General features: G+C 47.1%; 3 protein-coding genes across 3 annotated transcripts; 1 reads left to right on the top strand and 2 right to left on the bottom strand.

Annotated features, from left to right (window-relative positions):
- Nucleotides 1-504: 504 nt before the first annotated feature.
- Nucleotides 505-4,156, bottom strand: F4817DRAFT_341313 (long-chain fatty alcohol dehydrogenase). The gene is made up of 8 exons (XM_049303737.1): nucleotides 3,721-4,156; nucleotides 3,131-3,654; nucleotides 2,877-2,996; nucleotides 2,303-2,739; nucleotides 2,150-2,234; nucleotides 2,009-2,088; nucleotides 1,820-1,825; nucleotides 505-1,761 (listed from the first exon to the last, which is right to left on the bottom strand). Exons 1-8 carry the CDS (start codon nucleotides 4,089-4,091, stop codon nucleotides 1,102-1,104), a joined length of 2,283 nt encoding a protein of 760 aa, XP_049157866.1. The 5' UTR covers nucleotides 4,092-4,156; the 3' UTR covers nucleotides 505-1,101.
- A 2,867-nt stretch (nucleotides 4,157-7,023) lies between these two features.
- Nucleotides 7,024-8,521, top strand: F4817DRAFT_317074 (GNS1/SUR4 family-domain-containing protein; the record flags this gene model as incomplete). The annotated part of the gene is made up of 2 exons (XM_049300763.1): nucleotides 7,024-7,773; nucleotides 7,826-8,521. 2 exons carry the CDS (start codon nucleotides 7,024-7,026, stop codon nucleotides 8,519-8,521), a joined length of 1,446 nt encoding a protein of 481 aa, XP_049157867.1.
- A 536-nt stretch (nucleotides 8,522-9,057) lies between these two features.
- On the bottom strand, nucleotides 9,058-10,938 carry F4817DRAFT_366166 (uncharacterized protein; the record flags this gene model as incomplete). The annotated part of the gene is made up of 3 exons (XM_049306953.1): nucleotides 9,058-10,218; nucleotides 10,413-10,702; nucleotides 10,874-10,938. The coding sequence occupies 3 exons, from the start codon at nucleotides 10,936-10,938 to the stop codon at nucleotides 9,191-9,193; spliced, it is 1,383 nt and encodes a 460-aa protein (XP_049157868.1). The 3' UTR covers nucleotides 9,058-9,190.
- Between the last annotated feature and the right edge of the window lie 2,625 nt (nucleotides 10,939-13,563).

The following is a 13,563-nucleotide window of genomic DNA, read 5'->3' on the forward strand; positions in this document are numbered from 1 at the left end:
TGAGTAACTAAGTAAATAACATATCTTAAGTTAGGTGCTTATTCTCAGCCCAGGAATGAGTATTAGATAGCCTACTGCCAATCCTTGGGTCGTGAATCTAGACCGGCGGTCAGCTAATATTGAGTCCTACCAAGACGGGTAGAAGAGATTAAGGCTATAGTATTGCAGCCATGCCACCCCCCGGATACGCGTACGGCATTGATAACCTTATGACAACGTTCAAGCATCCCCATCTTTGTGCACCGCAATATCTGACTAGGTTGTATCACACGGTGATGCTTATTTCCAGCCTCCAGATTTCCGAGAACGTAGGACACGATAGTGACGCAATAGACCCAGATGCTGATATTGTTGCAGTTAATTAAACCTGCTATGCATAAGATTGTTGCGTGGTAGTAGGGGTCGAGATGTTCAGCTCATCTTATTTTATACCTCCTAACTATTCATTTGACAGGTCCAGCTGTTGTTTAATGACAAATATAAACATTATAAAGATTATAATAGGTACAGGTATTTATATAAACTGCCGTAGCTGCTAGTAAGCCTCCAGGACAAGAAGTGCTGCTGGGATACTCGTGCCTCAGCTCGGGCCGTATCCCGGTATGAAGGAATCTCGCCAAGTCTTAGATGATAACCCATATCGTAGCATAGACACTACCTAGGATCTATTCGAGGGTGCCGGCTAGCTCATAGTACTACATACATCAACACCGAGTCTACCAGTTCCGAGTGTTCGGTCTTCGACTCGCTTATCCGGATGAGATCCTATGGCGTCCGTGGGATTTCACTGCGACGTGTGAGAATTATAATTGTATTACTCTCACAACACTTTTCTCTTTCTACAAGTCTATGCGCTCCGGAATTTTAAGGGGTTTGAAAGTCCTAGATATTCGGTAAACATCAAGAGAATAGCTACGACGCAGCTTATTATGGCAATATAGGTACTCATGTACTCATGTCAAAACAAACTCTAGGACGTAGATAAGTCGTAATAGCAATCCCCTCCTACGAGGTTACTTCAAGCTCACCACGTAATAGCACATACTCGTGGATCGCGCACCCCCCTTCTCCCCCGCCCCCAGTAGAGGTCATAGGTATATCTCACAAAGCGGCGCGAATCTGATCTCCTCTTACCAGATCCCGTGAGACACGCCTAGCGATCCAATCCGCAATAGCCATGCCGGTAATCATGGGGTTGACGCCACTTGCAGTCGGGAACACGCTCGCGTCCGCCACGTACAAGCCGCTTGTCTCCCAGACCCTGCCCTCGGGGTTAACGACGCCGCGAGCTGGGTGCGCGCTCATGCGGCATGTCCCCATCTGGTGCGCCGACGAGAAGGTCGCGTCCGGGTAGTTAAGTCCGGTCCGTTCGACGGTCTTAAGCCAGGCGGCGAAGTCCGGGTCGTTGATACCTTGGTCGATATCGTTTAACTCGTCTGCTTCTGCTTTTGGCGTGGTGTTAGTTGGGCGGGAACGCCGTACGAACGACGGTATACTTTTGACAAATGGCCATATCTCGGTTGCGCCTTCAATGTAGCATAGCTTTGCTAGGGCGATTATTCCGGCTAATATGTGTTTACGGTCGAAGGCCGAGGGTGAGTATTCGATAGTAGGCCGGCCGTCGTTTGGATCTGGATACACTCGCCCTGTATCGCGATCACGGGCTATGGCGATGTAACTGTTCATCTGCCGGCAGCGGAGAAGGTTTAGCTTCCATTGAAGCGCGCTTCGCCAAGGGTGTCCGTGAAGGAACATATGAGGCTATATGTAATCACATGAGTTAGTTAGTTACGACTAAGTAAGCGTTGGGCTATCTTACAATCATCTAATGCATGAGAACATTTCGTGTCAGCTTTGCAACCCTACAATTCTAGAATCTTCGCTATGTTCGAGTGAGTCGAAATGATAGGGTCATCGATACTTACTACTGAGCGTTAGCTACTGTGTTTCGAGACCATTCTAAAAAGGGGGTTCGAAAATGACAATACGAGATGTTTTCATACATACCGCTAGTCGGCTCAAGTTTGACACCATGCCCTTTCCCATCAAGGTTCTCGAAGCTAGTGCAAACACTCGTCAAGATAGCCCCTGCGTAGCACCGTTAGTCCTAGTGTCGTTAGATACAATATAGAGATTAACTTATACTCGCCTTCCCAACCTTTAATGTCTTGGTCAAAAGAGGCGTTCATTTGGCCGACTGGATGTACATAAAGGTTTTTGCCGATATGAGGATTCTGGTAACCAATTAGGCTGCGCCATCCCCAAGGTATTACCTAGGTATGTAGTATAATAAGGGTCCTACCTTCAGCCCGCTTCTCATTAACAACAGTGGACTGTTGAGTGTACCACAAGCTACAATCACTTTCTTCGCTCTTATTCGAAGCTGTCTCTGGATCCTCTCGGACTCAAGCGTATGTATATTTCCATCTTTGTCCCGTGATGTCCACGTTCCTAATATGCCAACCGCCGTCTTCGATCCACGAGTCTCGTCAAAGAGCACCTCAGAGACGTTAAAGCCTTCAATAAACTTCGCACCTGCTCTTGCAGCAGCCGGAAGCCAGCTGACAGAGGGGCCTTCCTTTTTGCCGGATCCGCAACCGGTAGCACAATGGCCACAGTAGTGTTCGGCGCCTCCAGTATTCTGAGGACATGGTTTGGCAGCCCAGCCCAGCTTTCTTGATCCGTTGAGAATCACGTTTGCCCCATGATTATGGCGTATATGGGCATCACTAACCCCCACTATAATAATCACGGTTAGCATTCCTCCATCTAAAATATTACACGAAGCGGGAAAGTGCAGTCCGACTGCTAAAATCCAATATATCCTAACATAGATGCAGAAGTTTATGGCCTAGGAAGTCAAAGAAGAAGCTCACTAAAGTCGCAGACACGATCTATGCAGTGTTGGAACTCTTGCGTGGTGAAGAAGTCCAGGCCCTGATCCGCCCATTCCTGTCGTAAAAACCCCTGAGGATGTAAGCTAACACTCCAATTCACTGTAGTAAAGTGTGTTAGCGCTATATTTTAGTAGAGGAAGCCGGCGTAGTGGTATTGGATTTGTGATGAGAAGTGATTCTTCGGTAATTTTGTCGAAGGAATCCCAATTTTGATATATGACAGTATTACATACCTGTCCCACCTCCTCCCCAGCAGCTACCAGCAAGCATGGTCACGGAGCCGTCTACGCTCTGTACGGCACCATTTCCTTCATAAAGGAAATTAACACCCGCTTCGGCTGTCATCGGTAGTTGGGAAGAGGGGAAGTGATAGCCCTTATCGACGACGATTACCTTGTGTCCAGCCTCGGAAAGGACCTTGGCACAGACTGCCCCTCCGCAACCCGAGCCGACGATTACGACGTCAGTATCGACGGTTTCTATCTCAGACCCGGCCTCGAACTGCATGAAGTCGAAGTCGAAGGACGGGCCGGGCTTATAGTCGTCGCTAACCTCGGTGTAGCCGCTCAACTCACGAAACAAGGGATCTGTTTGAGCAAAGCAGACCTTGGCTATTCTGGTAATTGAGTTTCCGATTAACGGCCAAACAGTCATCCACGAGTGATTCCACGCTTGAACTATTGACTCCCTGACGTGAATTGGTTGTTCGTTTAAAGAAGTGTAATATCCCGTTGCAGCTAGGCTCCCCAGACGAGTGCTTTTCAACTCGTTAGCTACACTGGGGCTTACAACTATTACGAGATGGGACAAGAATACGCCTTACGCCATTATATTTAGGATAGCGCCGAGCTGATTTCTATTACTATCTGGAACGCCTTCAAGTATGCGCTTGACTGCTCGTAAGAATCGCGGGTTGTCCAAGGGACGCGCCTGAAGATACTGCTGGAATTTCTCATAGTCTGGCGGGTTTTTCATAGAACTCTTTATACGTTCATATGACTCCTCTAATTGAGATTTAGAAATTTGCAGGTGATTATTCCTGTCTGTTACTCCTGAGTCTGCGACAATCGACGGAACGATAGCATCGACTAGCGCAAGGAGAATCTGCCATTGCGTCTGAGAAAAGTATGTATCTGGCTTCAGCTCGGGGAGTTGGGTTGGAATAGGTGCCGTGAGGTGATTAGTAGTAACCATTATCAAAATCGAGAAAGAGCCGTGATTTATAACATAGAAATGAGTTAATCTGTGTTGTTTACCTAGGTACTTTTTACTTTGAAGAGCTGTCGTTGAACTAAAAAGATACAACCATAAGTTGGTCTGTGCCCTCTTACTTGCCTCGGCTCTTTGAGGTTACATACATACTACTTCGTACCTAGCCTCCCTTGAGTCTGATTGGTTAAGCTAGATTAAGTAACTCCACGAAGAATAGGAATTGTATAACAGCTCACCGCTCGTTCAAACGCTGATTGGCCATTTTCCTCTTTAAACCTCATAAACCTCAATGTACCCCTTACCTAAGTCCAGCTCTAATCTGCATATAAACCTACCTTACATATACATACCTACCTACATGTATGTACCTCCTAATGCAGTCTCTTCAGCTCTAGCCTGATTGCGGGGTATAAGGCAATGTCTAGGGTTAGCTGTTTAGTTGAAACCACATACATAGATCTGCTATTAGTACTAGGAACGGCCGAGATCTCTAGTTCATAATAGTTGCAGAGAAGATAAGCACGTTTAGGCGCCTTGAAAGCCAAATGGAATGGCACTGCCCTCTTCTGTAAGGTATCGGAAAACTCGGATGTCTAAGCAGGGGATACGCCAGAATATGCCAATCAAAAATTGTAAGGGCGACGACTTGACTAAGATATTTCGACTTCGTTACTACTATATTATAGTATTGTTTGACGTTTTGATGTTTGTGTCAAAAGGACAGATGTATCCGACGCTTTTGTAATGCTGTTTTGTGATAGTTACCGTAGTTAGTTAATTGAAACTAGCCGAATACTACCATATGTGCTCTTCCGTCGCATGGTATATTAGAACTTAGCCCTATGAATATTGTGTTCCAAATTTTGTTGGGAGAGGGGCAACTTGCATTTTGGAGTTGTGTGTAAAGCCCACTACGTTTACTTAGCATCCGCTACAAAATCGAGCAAATCGAGCAAATCGAGCAAACCATCATCTTGCATGTTAATTACCGAACAGTATGGTGTAAGTCACAACTACGTAATGATCGAATATAAACTACCTATGTGCATGTGCATGTGAGGATTACGAGGTTGACAAGCTGTACTCTGACGACTTTCGGATGAGCGCAAGGTTCCTAACTTATTGAAATTTAGGTGACGACTTGTAAGTCGGGACTCCGCATATGTATTTACGTACCTTTTCACGACTCTGTTTCCTGATTGGGAGATCTGGTACGATCAACCCGTGGACTCCACCCACCCAGGAACTCGCCCCTGAAAAAAGAAAAATGCATTGGCTGATACGATCATAATGCGGGGGGTTATGCAATGAGGGGAAAGGCAAGACTGCAAGACTGTAAGTTTTGTTGGGAAGCGGATCTCGGAACTTTGAGGCTTGATTGCCTACCTGGGTACTTGATAATGCAACATTAGGTACCTACACACATACTACCTACTATAGTAAGTTATCCGGGTTCATTGTCTGCAGCTTCAAGAACCACCAAATGGTGAGAATCCCACCTTTTGAACAATAATACCCTCACCCAGATAAGAAACTGCTTACTATTATACATGGGTGAAAATGAGTATAATAGTCCATGTCCGGTCAAAGTAGAAATGAGTGAAAAAAATTCAAAATCAAAGTTTCTTGAGTTGATGAAACTCGGAGAGCCTTGAGATTGTTTCTCTCGCGGCACCCGCAACGCCGGTTGACCCACACCTATCCGTATCCCGGTGCTCCGGACTGGTCTACCAACAACTTAATTTTAGGTTTTCCTGTTTGGTACTCGCCATGGATTCTAGATGGTCTTACCGAGGCGGACTTGTGATATCGGGCTCCAAAGCTCAGCTCTTCGCCCTCTCATGACGACTATATAGTATGATATCGGCATAAAAGCCGCTTTTCGCAACCCAGTCGGTCCTTAGGATGATGGAGAGATCCACAAACACCGGGCATAACGAACTTTCCTCGGCATATCAGATGCGACCACATGCTAGGTAACTCTAATCGTTAGAGAAGCGGTCAGAGTCTAGAGTCAATGGGGGTCAACATTATGCCAGACGCCGTCTCGTTTGACACTCGCAGGCTTCGATAGGACACTTGCTTTTGTGTCACCATGTCACCAACAAAATGGAAGAAAGAATATGTCAAAATTGCATCCTTATGACCGATAAGCGGGGAAATGTGAGCACAATACACTACCAGACTTACATACAGAACATATGATATATGGGCGAATACGGGATATAGGTAGGTAAATGTCTACCCAATACCTACAATATGTATGTATGTACTTAGGTACTTATATGCAGCCGGTATCTTTTAGCGCTACTAGAGGCTAGAGTACATACCTAATGTACCTAATGTATGGAAGCCAGTTCGAAAATTCCACAACCCAAAAACAGTGTTTATACCCGATTCGGCAGGGGCGAGTTAAACAGACCAATGAAAATCAAGGAAATCTTTACCAGATAACCAGACTCTTCAACTGTTGAGCTTTTTCTGGCTTCGTGGTACTTGAGCGACGACAGATATCGTGACCTCGCCGTCATTCCCGTCATTCCCCCTGTCCCAACCCAGCCTTAGCGCACCCAGAAATCAATTGTACCGCGGCCAAGTCTGCAGGAACCTTGCTGCACTGCATCCATCCATCAAAATTTTTATTATTTCCTGGTGGTAAATTTGCAGAGGCGGTTTAAATATTTGATAGCTTCAAAAAAGGAGCTAACCCCTCCGTACATATTGTCTTCTTAATCGTGACCTTTTATTTGTGACTTCCAGCAGGGCCAAAGTTGCATTTTCTCTTCTCCAATGCGTTCATAGACAACTCTCGACATACACCTTGTACATCTTCACGAATCTATATTCAGCGCCTCTAATTCTAGTTACCAGAGTTGTAAAGACTCTTCTCCTATCTGGGATACCAATAGCGAGAATGGCTACACCAATCGTCCTCCTCTCGCCCCCAGCGGCCACCCTTTTCCAGTTCCCGCCTCACTCAGAGCCCCATGCTATCCCTCCTCCGAGCTTTAACGCACCTTTCCGCATACCAGACAACTTATACGTCAACGCCTTGGACCCAAAAGTGCCTATCACGATCGCTGCCGTCTACGCGGTCACCGCTAAGGCGCTTAATGCATACAACAGGTCAACCGGCAAGAAGCCATGGGCTATCAGCAAGACAAAGGCATTCCACTTCTTGGTCGTTCTCCATAACGTCTTCCTTGCCGTATATTCGGCATGGACCTGGTTAGGCATGTTGAATACCTTCCGGAACTCGATTGTGAGCCCGGTTGGACCCAATGGCTGGGCCGGTACTGTTGACAGTATCTGCAAGATCCACGGAACTGCCGGTCTGGAAAATGGTATCGATTACAACCAGGCTCGAGGAATCTGGGAACCATCGTTGGGTGCCGGTGCTACGAATACTGTTTATTCTCCCAGCCCAGATGACCGGGGCCGAATTTGGAACGAGGGGTTGGCATTCTACGGTTGGGTCTTTTACATCAGCAAGTTCTACGAGGTTATTGATACCCTGATTATCCTTGCCAAGGGCAAATACAGCTCGACACTCCAGACTTACCACCACGCCGGTGCTATGATGGCCATGTGGGCTGGTATGCGCTACATGTCGACACCCATCTGGATCTTCGTCTTCTTCAACTCGGCTATCCATGCTCTCATGGTAGGTTCTCGTCTCTAAGTTTAATTATATCTAGCTGCTAACTCTGAGTAAGTACACCTACTTTACCGTGACAGCTTTCAACATCCGCGTGCCTCAGGTGGTCAAGCGCACAATTACCTCGCTCCAGATCTCACAGTTCATTATTGGTGCTTCCGTTGCCATTGTCCATTCGTTCATGTCGTACCTAGTCCCGGTTCAGGTCGAGGTTGCTGCTGCTGAAGCCACCGCCGCAGCATCGAGCATCTCTGCCTCTGCAAGCGCGACCCCCAGTGCCGCTAGCTTTGTTAATGGTCTCAAGAAGACACTTTTCGGCGCTGCCGAAGCTGCCAGCGCTGCTGCCGTGGTGTCCTCGTCCGAAGCTAATTCCACACACCAGGGCGCCAATTATGTAACTCGATACCAAAAGGTTGATTGTATTACAACAAGCGGTGCAACCTTCGCGATTTGGCTTAACGTTATCTACCTCGCACCTTTAACTTACCTGTTCGTGTCGTTCTTCATCACGAGCTACCTACGTCGTAGCAAGGCTGAGGTCGTCCGTGCTAAGAGCAACCCGGACCGCCGCCTAAGCAATGTCATGCTAGCAGAGAAGGCTAGCTGGGATGCTGCAAAGGGCCTTGAGCGCGAGGTATATGGCGAGAGCAAGGATGGCGCTATCATCGAAGACAGCGACGACTTAACTAACAATGACAATCTTCACCCGTCATCGGCTGCTCGAGCCAACAGGGTCAAGTCCAAGGCTAGGTAATGGAAAAACTAACGGCAAGAAGTTCTTGAAAAGGGATCATACATAAACCCTACCAAGGGGAGGAATTAATAAGGCGGACAACCCCAAGGTGGGCATCTACGAATAAATTCGTGGCAGCTAAACTGCAACACTACTGCAGCATTATTGCACCCGCGATGTATTAAACCAATCACCGGAGTTTGGGGATGGGGGAAAATAGGAACTATGAAAAAGCACTTTTGCATAAGAGGGTACGCGGCGGTCATGAGATCAAGCCCAAACGAAGTTTGACTCGGTAATGATAGAGGGTCATCAAAGTTAGTTAAATGTGTACATATATAAAACCAACCTCAATGTTAGATCAGTAATGTATATAATACAAAATGTCTTCAACAAACGAGCTCTTGCTTAACGTTATGATTGGTGCTTTTTGAGGAATCAAATACCTACTACGAATTAGGAGAGAATGTGCCACAATTTGTCTCTCGTTAAGTCACATCGGTTTCTGGATCAAAGTACAGAGCGGACGGCAATATATTTATAATAATACTCTAGCAACTCTCCAGAGACTCGCTAGTGGCAGTACGGTATTACATAAGATGTAACTAACACCAGGCTTCTCTCCTAACCCCTATGTCCTTCAACTCCTGTACGTAAGGCGTGTACGCATAGGTTAAGACTCTCCCAACGTTACTCCTTCAGACCAGCCACGAGTCCCATGGCCCTATCGAGCATAGCATCAGCACGAGCGTGTTTCGCCCGCTCAGCCTTGTGGTCCTCGACTTTCTTGCTAACAGCGCGAGCCCACTGTCGCAGCTCCGCGGCGCGTTCCTCATCTCCCGGCGGAAACCGCTCGCATAGTTCTCGCAGGAAGCGCTGGAACGTCAGGTCTATGGTGGGCCACACCGCGGATCCCCGGGATAGCTCGTCGTACCGCGCTATCTGCGTCTCGAAGAAGTGGGACCAGGTTTTGAAGGAGTTGGCCCTGACGCCGCTGCGTGTCGCTTCGGCCATCTGCGCGATGGCGTCTTCGGGCGTTTTCGGCTCCGCGGGGCCTGGGTTAAATGGGTTTGCTTGTGGGGTGCTGGAGGGGGCTGGGGAAGGCGAGATGGTGCTTTGCTCGGCACGTCGACGTGTGAAGCTGAATTGTTGGCGTGGTGTGGGGGTGGATGGTACGGTTGAGGTTGAGCCGGGTTGGTGTCTGATAGTAAGATTGGAAGATCTGTGTCCATGCCACTTCGAAACATGAGGCTCGGCAGCCGCACTGCGAGAGCGGATGTCTTCATCTTCGTCATTTGGTTTATCATCCCTAAAAGCAGGTTTCACGTTGGTAGCCGTGGTCTCCTTACCCTTGCCTTTGTACATGATCCAACCTTCGTCCGTGCCGGTCGCATGGCTGCCTACACATTCCTCGTAGAGCTTCACCTGTTCGTTCACAGAGAGACGAAAATTGTAGATACTGTTTTGGGTGTAGTTATCCAGAGCAAAGAGTAAGGGGCACGTTATCCCGGTTCTGGCCACATCTAGAGCCCAGTAGCAGAGGAAGTCATATGCTACCCACAATTTATTGACACCGTAAAGACGCTTCTTAGGGTCGCGAATCCAGTTCTCCATGGTAGTATCCAGGATGGGCTTGAGCCAGGCCTGCTTAGGCGATGGGTCAATTTCAATGCAGACGTGAAGTCGCCTCTCCAAGGCATACTTATGAGTCGCCCAGCCTAGTGTTCCATGAAGTTAGTAATATTCCTTTCTCCTCACAGGACAAGTTACACGACGTTGTTTTATACTTCTTGGTACGCTGAAAAGGGACGGAGACGGTGGAAGTATCAGGAAAAGGAATTCACAGTGGCAAGGTCTTGTAGAAAGTATAAATAGGATGAGACCAAAACCGTCTCGCAAGAAATATACATACCAACATGTTTCTCCTCGTCGAAGTCCTCGGGAAGCGGGACGGCCCAGGCAGGGAGACCTTCAAAAGCCTTCAAGCCATGGCCCAAGTACTCCGACTCGAAGATATTCTCAACGAAAGCAGACACGGCTTCTCCAGATTGAGCCCAGATTTGACCAAGCGTTCGGATCATTCGTCCGTTCGCTGCGTAACCGGCCCAAGGAGCGAGGACGGTGCCGGCACTCCTCTGTTCTTCGTCGCTCATGATCTTACGAGCCTCTATTGCTGGATAGTTGGTAGACTCAGGGCCGTCACTAATTAAGTATATAGTTAGTAGTTAGAAAACGGGGAGATGAGCCTTGATAAAAAGACATGAGGAAGGCACGGATTAGGATATCCGCGGGATAGGGAGGTTAGGGATAGGGGTAAGCTAATGTTTATATAGGTACCTAAGGTATAATATAGGAGAAAAGGAATGCACTTACTCAATATCAAGTAATGAAAAGGGGTTGTTGCTACGGAAAATCGTTTGGTGAGTGTTGTGGCTCATGTTGTTGTTGTTGTTGTTTAGGGAAGGAAAAGACTAGAAGGAATGCCCTGGGAAATCGTAAATTTTGAGAGAAAGAGATAGTTTATATACTTTTACGTTTAGTGTCTAGGCTGGTGCTTAAAGCATGAACATAACAACATGGGTGGTGTTTGCTTGCGAGGCGAAAGGAATATCTGTGAAGAAGATGGCGGTAAAAGGGGTGATTTGGACAACACATGGGGAAACGAAGTATGAGTAGGATGAGGTATTCAGAGTTTGTATGAAGCAACGCATCACCCTGCTAGCATATTCAGAGGAATAACCAAATGGAGTGAATGGTATTGTGAGGCTCAGGGTTGCAATACTTCTGGGATTCCTAAGGTAGAACCATAACTACCAACGCACTTTTGTAAAGAAAGGTCGCATGTCAGAAATTATTAGTATATTGGAACAGTCACCATAATATAGTCAGACTTTATGCTAGGTTCATCTAGCCGAGATTAGGATATAGTCGTCAATAAGATGATCAGCTTATTACCTAGCACTCCTGATTCCCTTCCACTAGACTCTTGTATCACAGTGACATGCTCTGGAAAGTACTATTTACTACGAAATGTTGCGTCTCTCTTTACAAACATGATCGAAGATGGTTCACTCCCCCCTTTCTTTTGTCCCAACCACCTAGGTAAGATTCTAACTGTAATCGAATTTATATGAATACTTTGACCATAGTTACATGGGAGATATAGGGTTATGATTCTACTAATATGGGAAACAATATTGACAACTTGGATTAAAGGGGCTACCGGGTGGGTAGGTAAGAGTTTCTTTGATTTAGTTAATACCATACGGACGATCCTTCTCAATATGATATAAGAATATCGTAAGGCAATTATGGCTACTAGGCCGGGCTCTTAAGCTCTGAGTCCTATAGGTGTGGGATAATTGTATTTGTTCAGCAAGTGAGAGGCAGTGTTTTCTTGGATGTAGTCACGGTGCTCTACGCGTAGGAGCTTGTATATTTGGTCTATCGAAACACCTGTCTCTAGTACTACAAATCGGATTTCAGTAATCCTACAGCAATAACCTAACCAGCTCGCGGTGTATTTTAGTCACTTGATAACAGAGTGATAAGATCATGTTAGCCCCAGCCGTGAAAGGGCCAAAATACTAAGGTAGGCAGCATGGCAATGCGTATTCTGACTCGGCCCTAGTTAGTATCGCGCGGATCTATTACATATATAGAAGCAGGCCAGATGCTAAATCTCTAGTATTGTAACTACCTATATATGGTGCTACGAACATTGCGAAGACCGCAGCAACAGCTGTCATGTGCCACTCAACAGTCATTTTCAAGTTTATTCTGAAATGGTGACAACAGTTACGTACGACTAGCTCCGATATCACATTGATTTAATGTAACATCGCTGGTTCCCTTTATTCATATCGGCCCTTCAAGTTGAAGATAGCTCAAGTCCAACAGTATACCTCATATTGACCTTCAACTCTATTACATGACTTATATAATTAATGGCTGGCGAGAAACTTACTGAGACTATAGCGCTCGGCATTTCATGTAAGGGATAACTAAAGCAAACCCGCTACGGCTAGGTACGAAACATAGAGAGTGCCTGGGGGTGTATCCTGGATCAGATATGCCGTCTGGTACGTACTGCCTAATGGTATTCTCGTTGACTACCTACTGAAGACTTCTTCGGGACCAGGGCATATGCTGAACTCGGGCGTAACTCCAAGTTGAGACTATTTTAATAGCCAAGGACAGCTTTCGCTATGCCACTACGTCGACTTGGTCGGTATCACAACCTCATCCAGTCATCTGAACTATGCACCCGAAGCGAAACAACCGAGCAGCGTCATCGGAAAATACACACCGGTGAAGCTATCCCCGAGCAAGACGCCCCAATCCCCCCACGCCGTGGCACAGACACGACTGGCCTGACACTCGATATTGGCTTACGAATACGCTCGTCCACTATGTATATACATAATTATCTCACCTCAGCTACTATATGTCAGTTACGCCACCGCCAACAATACCTATGTATATCCGCATCCACATCCACACTTAATTGCGTACCTAGTGGCGAGAAGCCGCCCCTAACTAGCGTCAGCCACGATGCCTGCGGAGACCGGAAAGCCGCAGAGATGCGGCGCCGAAGCAGGTATCCGCTTGTGCCGGCATCATCGGCGGCCTGCGTGCCTACTATCTTATCCGATAGGAACTACAGTGGCGCCTTCGCGTTACAAAAACAAGTTAGGCCCATCCCGCAGACGCGTTTTCCCTCGTACATGCATACTATACTATAGTGTACGCAGGCTCTCACGCGTCGTTTGTCGTGGCAACAGCCTCGGCCTCGGATGTCAGGAGTAAAGGGTAACCGTTAACCGTCTATGTGGGGGTGTTGCCCCCCAAAAAGGGACGAGCTAGGCACTTTAGCGGCTACAGCCGGATCCGCCAACCTGGTTTTGGTGTCGGCGCAGCGTGCTAGGGCTAGCGTCGGGCTTGCCGCCTTCGGCTTTTCTTTCCAACATGCCAGCATGGCTACCTGCTTTAGATACCTACTACATGTACGAAGTATGTACATACGTAGGTAGGTACCTACCTAAACATCAATTGATGGGAAT

The sequence above is a fragment of the Daldinia loculata genome (genome assembly GCF_022478755.1).
Source record: "Daldinia loculata strain CBS 113971 unplaced genomic scaffold F4817scaffold_33, whole genome shotgun sequence".
NCBI lineage: Eukaryota > Fungi > Ascomycota > Sordariomycetes > Xylariales > Hypoxylaceae > Daldinia > Daldinia loculata.